The sequence below is a fragment of the Columba livia genome, chromosome 3 (assembly GCF_036013475.1).
Source record: "Columba livia isolate bColLiv1 breed racing homer chromosome 3, bColLiv1.pat.W.v2, whole genome shotgun sequence".
NCBI classification, from domain to species: Eukaryota; Metazoa; Chordata; class Aves; order Columbiformes; family Columbidae; genus Columba; species Columba livia.
In genome coordinates, this window is record NC_088604.1 from 96,834,172 (window position 1) to 96,849,787 (window position 15,616).

Here is a 15,616-nt window from a genome sequence, read left to right on the forward strand (position 1 = left end):
GCTTGCTAATGAAGAGATTATTTTTTTTCCAGAGACAAGTTGCATTATTTCATCTGGAGTCTTCCTACTCTATGTTTGATAAACTTCCCTTCCCGTGTGTCTAAATAAAGCTATTTTTTCTTCTTTTTTGTTTTTATTACGATGAATTCTTCTGTTTTGTATTCTGAACACACACACCCCCACACCCACACACCCCCACCCCTTGCAGGAGGGCAGATGACAAACTTCAGTATTGACAACTGGATGGAAAATAAAGAGCCCGAAGGAAACACCTCCCCAGCTATAGCTTCAAAGTATTCACCTGATATTTTAAATCCCATTTGCCAGCCTACAGCAATGTTATTAATGCCCTAAGTTTATTGACACTCCTCTGATCCATTAACACGGCAAGTCTGTGATGATGGAAGTGACCCGCAGCACCTCACAGCCAGGAGGCCAGGACTGACCGCACAGCGCTGCACAGAGACTCCAGACTTCCAGCTACGTAAGTAATTCTTACACATCCTTCCAATCTAAGCAACTTTCTGTTTAGCCCGACAGGAAACAGAAGAGGACTTTGGTTTTGGATCAGGCCTCCAGGCTACTTAGATCCGTCTTCTCTACCAGTACAAGTGCCAGAGGAACACACTAAATAGCTGCACTGGGCAGATAAAATAACCTGCCTCACACAAGAGTCTTAATCCCTTTTAGTCAAGAACTTGCTTGTTTTAAATCCTGAACGTTTTATATTCCCTCCAAACTGAACATAAGCTCTGAATAATCTTTGACTCTTACTAAACTATTCTAATGAAATCCTGTAGGAGCAAGTTTCATGGCTGAACTCTATGTTATTGCAGAAAAAAAGAGGATTTCCTTAGATCTGTTTTGAATGTACCAACTTCTAAACACGACCCTATTCTAATGCTGCCTGGGTAATTCACCTTTCCTAGATAATTTCTTATATTACCTTTTTGCCACATAAAAAGTATTAATAATTCAATTGTATTAATTATTATTATGTATTGTGTGAAGAATATATATGCGTTCTTAAACCTTTTGGAGATCCTTGTAAGAAAAAGCAGTAACAAAGCACAGTTCTCTTTGCTAGATACCATCCTACCTGTTTCATAGAAATGTGTCAGGAGATCTTCCTTTTCAATGAATCGCTGATATAGCCAGTGTGTAAGAGCTTCAGGCTCCGCAGGTACATCTTTAACTGGAAAAATCCTATCAAAGAAACAAGCATAATGAACCCTAGGAAACGCATTCTGTATGTGAAGAACAAAACTCTCCTCTTCTGCCCCAGCCAAAACACAGAGAACAAGAGTTTGGTATGAATCTGACCGCACGGTTCATTCTCGCTTCCATTCGCTGATCACATCGGTATTAAGGATACAAAACTGGAATATTCCAGGTCATCAGCCAGAGGCACACAGAAGATGTTGGCATTACAGTGCTGTACTACAGCATGTGATAAAAGCTACTAAGTTGCTGGATTTTTTTAAATATAACACCACCACACTGTATTACTACCCTTAAAAAAAACACAAACCAAGAAGCAATGAAGTGTATGCATTGAAACCAAAAGAACTAAGAGACTGAGAAAGTTCGGCCACAGTTTTGAAGAAAGAGTTCTTCAGCAGACAGAAGCTACACAAGGGCATCACTAAGTACCAACAGCTCTTCTGTATCCCAGAAAACGAGCCCTCTGTGCTTTTCAAAGGATGCCAGTGGCTTTGTCTGAAATTTCTAAGGCAAGTTTTACACTGAGAACTGACTGTGTAAGTAAGCGTACTCCAATATTGCTGCTCCATTTTCAAAACCCCAATGGAAGAATGACCAATGTTTTGGTACTTCTACGCTAAATATGAGGTCTACTTAGAAAATCAGATATCCAGGGCAGAATCCACTGAGGTATATACATACAGAAAGCCCCAAATAGCTCACCATACCTCACTGTATTTTTTTTAAAAAAAATTTAAATAAAATTTCAAGTCTTACAGTAATTGTGAGATCTTCTTAGAAGACTCTAAATTCCTTTTGACATATACAGGAACCTACATATCCACTATGTTTCACTGGGAGGCCAATGCAGAAGAGATTTGTGCATCAGGGCCAGCCAGAAAAATTCATCCTCTGAAACGTAAGAGCTTCACTGTAGGTTTCTCTTTACCCATGAGCTCCCATTTACCCCGCCAGCTGTGCCACGTTTCTATTTTCATTAGTGGATTTTTTCATTTCATTTTCAACATTGGTCTTCGCTGATTATACTGAAAAGAATCTGACGTAACACCACAATCACGTGGGGAGTGTCTGAACAGACATGGGAATGTCAGACTACAGAAATAAGACACTTCTGAAGAATGCTTTTGTCACTGTTTTCAACATCTTTGCTTGTGTTGTTGCCAAGTCATTCGTACCTCCTCCTTTCAGTTTGATGCAAGGAAAAATATGTCATAAGTGGAGGAGAAAAGCAGCAAAACATTGCGCTAATGAGTGAATTAAAAATAACAGTGCTTTGGTATACAGAGAGAACAATGTAAGGAGGTGAACAATTTTATTTACCAACTACGGAATCAACACGAACTCAAGATATTTCTGTAGTCTTTGGAGCCATTCTATCCGCGTCTTTCTAACGCTGCAGAGTTCTCTGTGCTCAGTAACCAGAAATTAGCAACCGTTATCTCAGGTAAAATATGAAATAGCTTGTGGTCCAGTAAATAGCTCAACTCCTCAGTGTGCGTATTAAGAACAATGACGAAGACAGATAATAAAGTTTATAATAATATAATATAAAGAAAATAAACTTTATCTTGAAGCCAGACATTGTACAGCAGATTAAAAGTAAACCACACAGAGGCAAGTAAAAAACACACCCACAGAGAAAGGACCATTTTTGTTGAGAGCATAACACTAAGAAAGACTTAACTCTGTCCCCAAACACAACCGAGGTGCCAAGCACTATTTTTACTCTCTTCTGCCTATCTGCTGCGAAGAGATAAAAGGACTCGGCAACAGAATATTGTGTTTCACAGCCTGTGTCTGAAGGACAGATGCTTGCTTACGCAAGGCTGAAGATGGTTCGGGACGGGCAGAAGGCGCGTGTGGGCTCAGGACAGCGGTCTCGGGTTACCTGGCCTCACAGGCTGTTTCCATTGTGAGCTGCAGATACTCTTCACCTCCGAGTTCACTGCCCAGCTATCTAACACGTAACAGCTTTATAACCCACGGTTAAACCTGGTATTTTTCCAGGAGTGTACTTTCTAGTCTGAAAACATTATCATAAGACCTTACAAGATCCTCGTTAAAAACAATTTATGAGGCGGTACTTTGATGGAGTAGCGAAGTAGCGTAAGTGATACCAATATTGTGAGAGGCTAATGGAACGCAGGATGCCACTTTCCTGCTTCCATCCATCCAGGCTCTTGCAGGAATCCATATGGTACCAGAATACTTGAATCTCTGGATATAAGCTCCGCTTCTTAAAAGTTTAAGAAGCAATCACTGTTACACCCATTTTGAATTAATATTAATGCAGAGTTGAAAACAACCGGTTTTCCTGTAACTCTACACTGGCTTCCACTATTTAGCAATGCTAAGTGCTTGTGTATTTAGAAGCATTTTCAAACATATTTTCAGATTATCCAGAGTTGTTTTTACATGTGGAACACTCTTATTAATGGCAGAGCTAAATTAGAGATGAAAGGTTTTTAAAAACAATCCTTAAACTGTGGAACAATCCCTTCCTGTAGTAGAGTGAAAATAACCCCCCCTGCATTTATACTAAATGTACTGTCACTCTCATCATTCTCTGCCCATCAGATGGCTCAGCTGGCATCTGAGTTTTAAAAGAAGACCCTCTTTAAGGAGACTGGGTTCAGGAAAAGTAACTGGGAAAGTCTACTGATACAAAGGTCTCTACACAGATGATCCAAAATAATGGCTGAAAACCATTCCTTTAACTGGAGCGGGGTCATCACCGACCATCAGCAGCGAGGTCTGCCAGGTCGAGTGTTAAAAGATGCAGGACACAGTTTATTCTTTGCAATTAGATAAATAAACATCATCAATGTGTTTGCAGCACAAGCATCATCTTGGCTCTACCCCACCTTTGTGCTTCCAGCACCAGGAACACCACTGAAAGCCAAGTTTGATGATCTCCTCAGGAAAATAAAATGTTATCACCACATAAACTGTCCTGACAAGGAACAAGGTCAACTTGTAATATCTGAAGCTTCTAGATTCTCTTGGGCACTCAAATCTTCCTGGCTTTTGGACAAAACTAACCTCACATGGCATGAAAATAAGTGTCTTTGCCCTGGCGTGAAAAACGAGGAATTTAATAAGATAATTTGACGAGAAAATCCAAGCAGAATGGAAATACCTCCTTCTTTTACTTCTCCCCAAGGGACCAGCTGCTTGGCTGTCATCAAGGGAAGGTGGGGAGGGGGCTAAACGTCAGTAAAACTTGTGCCACCATAAGCTGCACCTGAAGTTAGAAGTGGTGGCGGAAGTAAAGGTGTACTCTGACGGGAGCCTGCAACAGCATCCGCAGTGACACAAAACCTGCCAGCTGGAGATGACCTGTCTGCAGCTGCTGGGTGACCACAGCCACGCGACACTGCGCAGATCTGACCGAGGGACGGCAGCTTCACCTAAACCACTCTGAATGTGCCTGTCTCCCAAACCAGGATATATTGGCATTAATGACAGGCCAGGAGACAAGAGGGGGTTTTCAAAAAGGGAGATGTAACTGCCAAAGACACCTCGGCATACATAAGAAATCATGGAGACTTACCTACTGGCAGGCCATTTCTCAAAAGCCGCCAAATAAATTTCAGAAACACGGCATTTTCTGAAACATTTAATCACTTTTAAATGGTCCTTATTGGAGAAACAACCTCTAATTCGGTATTAAAATTCTCAAGTTCATAGGTACCACCTTAAAGTACTAATTGCCTTTCATCATCTGTCCTACCATGAATAAAAAGTTTTCATTACCCCTATTTGTTTCTAAATCATAATATTATTTGCTGTTTCAATGACTCTTTAAATAAACAAAGTATGATGGAGGTGGTTGTTAGATCACAGGCATGACCAAAAATAAGTCACTTGCATAAAAAAGCACATTAAAATACATTGCCAAACTGGATGCCCTTCATAGGCGCTTCTGCAAAACTCATTCAGCAACCACAATGCATTCCACTTTATTTATAGCCACGAGTCCAGTTTGCTTCAGTAAATCTCTGTTAACATAGACACACAAAAAAAGACCTTCCTCAGTAGCTGAAAGCTCGTTCCAATGGTAGCACAGAACAAAAACTGGTGTAAGAGGAAGTTAAGCATCAAACAAACCTCATACCCAGGGTTTTTAACTTTTGGGTTTTGACAACAGAACTGCAGCACATGGGAAATCTTATTGTTAGAGAAACTTGGAGACCAGCTGAGAAACTAAGTCAGTCAAACTAAAGAAGTGGCTGGTGTAAGAAGGAAAAATAAATAATCCCCAAACTCAACTCACTGTGGGGAAATACAGACACCAAAACACTTGGCTGATTTCTGCTGAGTGTAACTCCAGTGAATCTGGGTTTATGGTCAATGCACACCACAAAATAACCCAAGCATAAAGCAAAACCATTCTGAGGAGAGCACACCAACTTTTCCAACAGAGTCATTAAAAGGCAGGTCTCACAGTAATGCCTCTAGTTAGAGATGCTTTGCACCTTCCAGCTTGTTTGTTTGTTTGTTTTGGTGCTTAGTGCTTTACCAGATGGATTGAAATCTGCCCCAAAAATCCTGGAAGTTAACTGGATGTTTTCCCTGAGTATTATGTTTCAGAGAGCAAGCCTAGTTTTTCAGCACTTCCCAATGAGTTTTGAGACAAGTCGGTCAGGGTCAAAAAATTATTTTCTAGATAAAAGGGTAAATTCTCACACCTTTGTGTCTTGAAGAGTCTGAAACTTGTTAACTGTCCTTTTTTCTAGGGAAGTTTCTTTTGACACGCTGAGGAAAACCAGGCCACAACTTAATTATGAACTCCTGAAAAACATGTCATTTGTACAGAAAACTGAGGTTTGAAAAGCAAGCTTCAACTCATCATCAAAATTGAGCTTTCGAACAAAAAAGATTACTGGATTAAACTGAACCTTCTCTGCCATTTCCATCAGCTAGAAAAGCATCCAAAATGAAAACATAAAGCTGCTGTGTCCTCTACACTCCTCTGTTGCTCCCGAAGTAGGATGAAGAAGAAACAATCCTGCAGTAAAAGGCAAGGCTATGAGAAAAGGAAACCACTAGATCTGGAAGATCATAAGGCAGGAAGGGGTTGTGACCAAGGGGAAGGGCAGAAAGTGCCGGCTGAGCACCAAGAGGCTCCGCAGCCACCACAGCAGCACAGAAAATGTGGCTTTTCCCCCCACTGCTGTCTTACATTGCTTCTTCACTCCCGACTATTCCAAGATGGAAAAAGCATATATAAATCCCTATTCTCCTCTCATACAGCAGATATGGCATCTGGTCAAAGATACTGTTTACTTTTACTAAGGGGGCTTTGTAATTATTTTTCCTATAACTCAGTTAAAACAAATGGTAGATGAGAAACTAGCGCACCAGAGCCCACAGACTCATGCAGAACTCTCTCCCCAGCTATTTCAAAATTACCCTTGAAATTTATTTCAAATGTAATCTCCCAAGACATTCCAAATTGCAAGCAATGAGCAGAATGTTATTGCCCAAAATGAAAAGTGGGAAATAACAACAGTCCAGACATACGCGATATAAATTTCCTAAAAATTTCAGAAGATATCTATGTGAAATGCAGAAAACTAGAAATACCTCTCACATTTTCCAGCTTTGGAAGACATTTCTGACATTTCCATCTTTTTAAAGATGAAGTCCACTTTACCTTGTGTCTTCCTTTGCCAACTGGGTTTGTTTCAAAGAGTTAAAAGAAACGCACCAGCTTTACAAGGGACATCTGGGGGCTCAGCACAGTGCTGGCTTTTTCAAACCTCGGACACTGATTTAATCCTTGCCTACACTGTTAGAGCAGTTAATAACACTATCAAAATTAAGAATTAATGAGGAACCACCTCAGATTTGTGACCTGAAGAATAAGCACCAGCATTCCCTGATATCCTAAATGGCTCTGTTACAGCAAAGTTTTGGCCCCCACATGGAAGATGAACCTAAAGGAGTTTCCTAGTGAAGCCATAAGCTGCACAGGTCTGGAGTGTCACCCGCTGTCCTGCAGCCTGAGCAGCCCTCAGGGAGCATGGAAATCTCCCAGGACACCTTCCAGCACATTGAAAGGTCGCGCTGCATCGTCAAACAGAAGCGCCAGGGACGAGAGGAAGGAGGTTGATGTGGCAAATGTCAGCCAGTTGTCACATAGGGCAGCTGTTTGTAGCACACACTGTTTAACCAGCGTTAAGGGTTCGGATGTCTTTCCATAACTACCCCTGATTAAGGTCTGACACTGCAGGAGGCTCAAGGCATCACTGTATTTTTGGACAAGCAAGGACACGACGTAGACGGCACGCATGCAACGGTCCTGAGAGACCATCTTCCACTGGCCATGCTGATAATTTCAAAATAAGCTCTAAGAAACTGATGTCAGCCCACTGGCCTTCAATTATCCAGCTTCCCAACCACAGAGAAGGTTCAAGAACGTGACACCAGAGCGGTGAGGTTTTCTTTAGCACCAGAATCATTCTGGGAGAAAACAGTTGTCCCCTACTCTTCCCTGTCCACCATACTCATATACTCCATCTTCACAGGTTCTCAGAGGTACCAGCAGCTCTGGTAAAATCATCAATACACGACTTAAAGCTGTCAAATTCATGAAGGTGCCCATCACATTACAACATTCTGCTAAAATAATAACGCCTAATGAGTAAAATCAGGTGATCTGGGGAGGGGGAGGTGGGGGGAGAGAGGAAATAGAAATAATCAACTGCTGTAATGCCCAGAAGGGAATTCAGCAGGAAAAACTGTATAAGCAACAGACCAGGATGATGCAACATGAATTAATTCATGTACACATGCTGTTCAGTTGCTCTCTGCTAATCATGCCATGGATAAATATATCTTTTACCTAAAACAGAATAATATTTTAAAGCCACAGAAAAACATCTAAAAATAAATTTTACTGTCAAAACCACTGAAGGTGAAAATTCACCGTACTAATTCCGAACTACAGGTCTGATTCCAGACACGTTGAAAGGTCTTAGCGTACCACAGGCAGATGATATGCTAGATCCGGAAAAAAAAGATACAAAAGCGATATGACCTTCTTTGGTATGGAATTATTCTGGGTAGTCAAAGAGAAGAATTGCAGAAGGTCCTGACAATAGATGGAGATGAAATTAAATACCAGTAGATGCAAGGTAATGGGCACCAGGGCAGGAAAGAGCACCAGTAGCTACACATACACCACCGCAGTCTGCAAGATGAGCTGTTGTTACTCTGGTCAGCAATCCTGAAACCACTGTGGGAAATTCAGGACGTCACTCAACTCACAAACTAGCTAGAGCAGAACCAGAAAAGGCGCAGACAAAAGTAACAAGATGAGGGAAAGGCTTTTCTGTAAGGAAACACCAGGTGGAGACTTGGGCTGGGAGGGGAACGGAGGCAGCAAAGGCAGGACGTGAGAAAGCTCTGTAAAATCACGGGTCCTGGAGAGCAGCACTGAAGAACCATTGATGCAGCACCAGCAGGACATGGGGAGCAGGGGGCACCCCTGAAAGGCACCAGGTGGAGACCTTATCACAAGCAAAAAGGAGGTGGCCCCCGCTGCCACCTTCAAGAACAGTTACATGTATGCTGTGTCATGGGAAATTGTAGAAGTCTAAGTACAAGCAGCTGAAAAATGGTATTAGGCAAGTTCATCAGCTCCATCAGTTCCTACTGAAAAGTGAACCAGATGTGCCCAGGACACATTCCAGCCACCGCGTGTCTGTGCTCGGTGGGATCGGGTGCCTTCCTGCACCGCTGCCACAGCCACAGGCTTGGGTTAAACGTGTCTCTAAGAACCACCACTTTGCACCCAACTAAAGCCCTTGCCATCCAGAGGACACATGGCTGAACCTGACGTGCCAGTCTGAGAATTAACCAGGACTGCAAAGCACCGGGCCAAAGCCCCAGTTAAAAGCAAGACACTCAGTTCTCATCTCAGAGGTATTACATCCACCTCTTGGCCTTCAGAGACATCCCACTGTGTTACTTTCTATTTGGGATGTACTTCGATTGTTTTTACAGGGTCAGCTGTAACAACTAGAGGTTATTTAAAAAAAAAACCAACAAACAAAAACTCAGAGAGGCTTGCCCCTGCCTAAACCAGTGATCTAGACCCTCCGGAAGAAAACAAACCTACGCCCAACAATAAACAATTTCTAGTATTTTTTCCATACAATTTTAAGTACTACCAGAACTGTAACATTCAAGTTCAATGCAAGGAAGGTTACATCATCTTTGGGCTCATGCTCAAAAATAGGTTTTGAATATACACATTTAGAAGCAGGAAGTTAACTCAAACTTAAGATAACTTTCTTTTTTAAAGGACATATTTTTGGAAATACTCCTTAGTAAAATTCTAAATACATTCAACTTGCAATTATCCCAGAGATCTAAGAGAGTACCAAGGTGACCTCAATAAAGCACAATAGATATATCTTACATCAATTAGCATGTAAGCATGTTCACCTTCAGGAAAACTTGAAGGCAGACTTCTATAAAAAGCAAGGGACAGATTTATGAAATGGCTGTGACGAGGAGCTCCAGCGAGCAGCACACAGCACTGACACAGCGCTGACGCTGGGCAAGGTCATTCCCAGTTAAACTGCCACCCAGGGGATCCACACAAGGGTATCTGAAAGCTCACTGTAAAAGTCTAAAAGCTCCCCAAATCAGCAAAAGGGGATTAAACCAAAATAACGCACCTTGGGGATAATCAACTTACTTGATATAGGAAAATTGTTGAAATGTTTCTAGAGATTTCAAACTTGCAATTAACTGCAAACCAAAAGCAAAATGCAACTACTTCTCGCCATTAGATTAGGTTTTGAGACAAAGCTGCTGAGGAGAAAAGTTTTAATTGTATCCCATCCCAGGTGTTAATGGGGTTTGCTACTATTTCCAGAGGGTTGCTCTGCTCAACTATTAATAGTATGCTGTGAGTGAAAAAGCTGACATTTTTTTGTCAGAAAGTTGTTCTTTAATAATATAATGATTTTTAATTTGTTGTCATTATTAAAAAAAGAGAAAATTCAGGGTGGGTTTACCAGCACCTTAACATTAAAGTGGAAAAGAAGACCTAGCCATCAAATATATTCCCCATAACTATATTCAACCACAGGACATCAGGCAAAAACTTACATGTGCTAAGATATGGAAAGGTCACAGAACTTTTCGAGATGAAACTGTTGTGTTTAGATAATATGAGCTGCCCACCTGTGTGAGATGGACATTAAAAAAGACATTGCTACTGATTTCCCATATCCTGAAACATGATGTTAGTAATTTGTGAATATTTGTTTTTTAATATTTTAGCTCAATGTAAGAGTAGAAGGTTTATTTCCTACCTGTAATGTACATGTGTAACTGTCGGTTGTCGGTAGCCAAGAATCCAAGTTTGGATGTCTATAGGGTCACCTTTGGGATACGCAATGGTTGTATCTATCACCCACTGGAGGCCTTTTGATTTGCTCTCTAGGAACAAAGAGAAACATGGTATTAGAAGCAATCGGAAAGCGCACATCACTTATTTGATTGTTATTTCATTTTTATATTATTTCATGAGGTATGAGGCACAAATAAAATAAGACAGCCATAAATCAAATCCAGATTTCATTACAGAACACAGACATACTCCTACACACTTCAGCTAGACCAAGATTTTAATTTCACGGTTATTTCTGTAGTTCCTACATATTACAGTACACAGAACAGAACAAGTTCACTCACTGGGTATGAGTATAGATACATAACATATTGGCCCAAAAGTTAGGTGCTTCCCATCATTCACCAAAAGGAAACCTTCAAGAATAAAAATCCAGCTTTCTTGGTCTGCACTTCAAGCACCTTTACAACTGGCCCTTCATAAGAGCTTGCAGTAGCAGCTCACTGATGAAGTCACAGCCATGAAGATCCCTCAGAGGTTCTCAAAAATGTGAGTTACAGGATAAAGAGGAAATATGTCACATTGTGTATTAAAGACAAGGAAACAACCAACAGAACGTGGTCAGTTTTTACAACAGAGAGGAGATTGCATCCACAAGGTCCTAGAAAGACTGATACCAGCACATGTTCATATGCTGCTTGGCATAATTAGAAACTGAGAAAAGGATCAAAGGAAGTGGAAAATATTTCCTATGAAGGTGATTCAGGAGACTCCAATTTAAATCTGAACACAGGTTACTACCAGCAATAGTCAATGTCAAGATATCAACCTAGTCATGACCCCTCTCTGGCATGTCTTCAATTCACAGGTTTGCAAAGAAGGAGAGCAGCATATCTGGAAAGCAAATCAGGACGTAGGGGCACGCTGCCAAGAGGGCACTTCGAGTTTAGCTTGTCAATTTTATATTTGTTCTGTGGAACTGGAGCTGCCTTCTATCTGAGGGCATGTTATGTTCAGGCTACTATAGTAATATGCTTACTTAGTGCTTAATACACTAGTATAGTAATATGCTTACATCATAGCCAGCAATATCTTAAAGCATTTACAAAGTTGACTATTAAAAACAGCCACCTGTTGGCAGAAGCGTCTAAGAGGTCTGAGGTCTTAGTACAAAGCGTAAGACTCTTCAAGCCTGCAGCTGAGACAGCTATGAAGGAAATATGATAGAGGCTGACAAATGCGTTGTCAGCATGAAGAACGTGCACAGGAATGGACTGTTCACCACCTTTTTCCATACAAGAGCAGATCAAAAATGAAGCCAAGAGGAAAAGTTTTCAAAGCAAACAGAAATGATTCTTTGTGCAGATGGGAATAAAACTGTGGGGAACCCCTTGCCAAAGGATGTCAAGGATGCCAACAGCTGGATTCAAAAGGAAATGGGACAACTACATGGAAGAAATCGGTTGCAAGGTTAACTAAACGGCAGAAACCCACCATGCTGGAAAGAGAAGCCGGGAGAGCGTCCAGAAGTGTGATGCATGTTTGCTGTGTTCACATGGAATCATAGCATGTCCCGAGTTGGAAGGGACCCACAAGGATCGAGTCCAACTCCTGTCCCTACATAGGACAACCCCACATTTCACACCATGTGTCTGAGGGTGTTGTGCAGTCTCTTCAGGCCTGGGGCTGTGACACCTCCCTGGGGAGCCTGTTCCAGTGTCCACCACCGTCTGGGTGAAGAACCTTCTCCTCATGTCCAACCTGAACCTCCCCTGGCACACCTTCCTGGCACATGCTTCCTCTGATATCCACTGAGAGTCACAGACAAGATGTTGAGCTAGAGAGATGTTTGGTCTTGCCCAGAATCACCACTCTAATTTTAGAGAAGAGCTACGACACACATGAAGAAACCTGCAACACACAGCCCAAGGCACACCCTAAAAACCAGCTATTAACACCAAGGAGAACAAATGTGCAAGGACTAACTTGTGAGTTTCTACCTGCATTTCATTTAATTTGCACTTAATTTGAGAGAAGACAATTACAGCAACACTATCACGTATAACTATCAAGCATTTTAACCATCAGCTTGTGTTTTCATGGTGTCTACTCCACAATGGAGTTGTACTGCTTCATTACAAATGCATATACAGTAATGAATATGACTAGACAGTATTTCCTAATATTTATGTTATGAATTATTAGTAGCATGAAATGTGCTATCCCAAAATTTGACCAAGTACAAGCTACACAGGTCAAGCTGAAACATGCACAGGGTCACCTTCTGGAAATACAGTATTTAAAAACCCCGACAGACACGTGAAATGGGAACACAAGGTCCCATCAGAGGCTCCAGGTTTGCCAGCCTGTCAAGTCTCTCAAGGAAAGCACTAACTACAGTTGTTAATTTTAAAAGTAGCAATGTATTAGAAAAAAGCCAATATAAAATGAATAGTAAATCCACCGAAGTATTAATTTAGAAATGGATTTTGGAACAAGGCCATTCAATTTATTATTTTCCCTGAAGTAAAGTAAGAATGGACAAAGACAAGTAAATCATCTGAGACAGAAAGCAACAAAGATCATTAATTACACTTAAAAAGTGCCAGATGAATACAGGCACATTATCTTATTGTTTACAGTAAAATGTTTTAAAATCATTTATTAAACATTTAGCTTGTATTTCAAGCTGTACTTTCAGTGGATAATGGTTCAAACCTCATTACGAGAAGACTCCTGCAGTCCTCTTCCGTGCCGATTTCCTACATTCTGCTTCTGTGGAGCAAAGCTGCTGCACAGATTCCTCAGACCAGCTCCAGCCTCGCCTCAAATGCCTTCCAGGGCAGGAGTGGGGAGAAGAACCTGCCTCTGACAGCCCACTAGGAACTCCAGGTAAAAAAACAATAACATAAAATAAATTCTGAAGATAACTCCAGCCTCCACAGACCCTCCTTTAGAGCAAGAGGGCCTTAGCACAGCTCAATGTGCAGTTACCAAGACCTACTCTCAAATCACAGTCACAGACATATTTCTGCATGCTCTGGTTTAAAATAAACCTTACATAATAACCCAAGATCTCACACTGCCAAAAAAGCCTAAGTCAACAAGGATTTTACAAAATTAAATTTTGAAATTAATGTTGCTGTCGTTTTTTGGAGGGTTATACAGTGCTGGGCCCTGCCCATGAGCATCTTTATTTTAAAGCCACGAAGTTCTAACAGATCCTGAGGAAAAGAAACAGACAACTGCACACAACACAAAGGGGTAAGGCCTCAGCAAGTCCAAGGATGCTGCTTTCAGGCCTAAAAAGAAAAAAATTTAAATGGCCTCCTAACATTTATTTTTTTTTTTAGTCACCAGCAGAAGCAAATTTTCATAATTATTTTCTTCCTTATTTTTATTCTAGCTGTGGATTCAGTTAGGTTGCTTTAAGTTTAGTTATGAAGCAACTTACTATCAGCATCTTCAAGACATTCAGTGCTCCATTGTCCTCTACGGTCCTCTCACTGCAGATACTTGACTGTCTACAATCACAAATTTACTGCAGTTCAGAGCTTCTCTTCGTCCCCTCTATGTTCTCCCCCAGGTTACTCTCAACTAGTGCTACAATCTGGATTTGACCACATGCAGGACTCTTCAAACGCACCAGCAGTCAGCGTTCACCACTGAGAAAAAGGGTAATTTCCCAAGCCAGGTTTGAGCAGGAAATCAGCACCTCCAACCCAGCTGTGGGTGCTGCAATGCTGCTGGATTGCATCTGGAGTGGAAAACAATGCACAGCCAGGCGTGAACCTGAGGACAGCACCTTCCGCTTGAAAAGGAAAGTATTTAGCAGCTTTCTCCAGTATTCAGGTGTGGTTTCCTCAACACTTACATTACTCTAAGCGCAGCCAAAACAGGCTGTTGCCTCCCCCTGCACAGCAACGCATTCTCGTTCTCTGCTTGTCCTTGTGTGATCAGCTGGACCACTGACCTTAAAATTAACTCTTTTCCCAAAGATCAGCTCGCAGACTGAATGTCTAACTCATTATCCCAAAAACTCTCCGTAACAAATCACCTGGAATAAAGCCACCAACAAGAAGCTCCTTTTCAAGGATAAAAAAAAGCCTTCCCGCATGTTATTCAAGTCACATTCCTCATACAACAGCGAATCAAAAAATTTGATTAAAAAAAAATAAATCTATTATGAAATCCAGTGTCCAGCTCTGCAGAAGGGAAAATTTAATTTCTCTGAGAAAAAGCAACAGAATTAAATGTACTGTGCTGTATTTGAAAATAGTAAGATAAGATTTCAATGTGGTTCTAACCAAGCTCATAGCAACCTCTCATCAGACAGGGAATTGCTGCATGGTAGAAAACAGCAGAATTAAAAAAAACCACAGTAGAAGAAGGCTGATCAAAAATAAGCTCTCGAATGCATATCTTCCATGAACAATTGCCCCAAACGCCTTTGAACTGCCAGCTGTTTAGCACTTAGAACATTTTGCTAGTTCTAAAACTCACAAGATCATCAGTTCTTATTAAGTGAAGAAACACTGTAATTGCAACTATGTCAGAGACTAAGTGTTCCATCAAAAAATTAAACAAACAAACAAACCAAAACCACAAAATAACCATCCCCTCTGCTCCCCATCGCTCCCTACAGGGTTAAGGTGATGATAGCTGTGCATCAAGAATTTTTATGCTGCCCGTATTTCTATTCTATACTAAAACCTCCTCCTGGGACAGAGGTGCTGGCAGCAGCGCTCCATTGTGGGGGGCACAGCACATCTGCGCAGATGGATGTGCTCATTAGACACCAGAATTAACTTAAACCATCTTTTCCAGGGACAGACACCACTTAACTACGTTGGCAGTACTTTCCAGCTTCAAAAGCACTCAAGCCATCAAGTGATAGGAACAACGTTACCTATATTTTTTTCCATCCTCATATTTATTTAGGAATAAGATTGTGCAATGTTGGTAAAATTAAACAAGCGTTTCAAAAGGCAGCAACTGATTTAGTAACTTAATTTAGTA

The 15,616-nt window shown here is 41.2% G+C and overlaps 1 protein-coding gene across 2 annotated transcripts in view; it reads right to left on the reverse strand.

The window, feature by feature from the left end:
- The window catches only part of LPGAT1 (lysophosphatidylglycerol acyltransferase 1), a 67,646-nt gene that overhangs the window by 9,934 nt on the left and 42,096 nt on the right, over window positions 1-15,616 (reverse strand). For both annotated transcript variants that reach the window (XM_065058399.1, XM_065058400.1), the window contains 2 exons: window positions 10,560-10,686; window positions 1,100-1,206 (listed from right to left, as the gene is read on the reverse strand). In XM_065058399.1, the coding sequence (XP_064914471.1) occupies window positions 1,100-1,206; window positions 10,560-10,686 (234 nt within the window). The remainder of the gene's footprint in view (window positions 1-1,099; window positions 1,207-10,559; window positions 10,687-15,616) is intronic.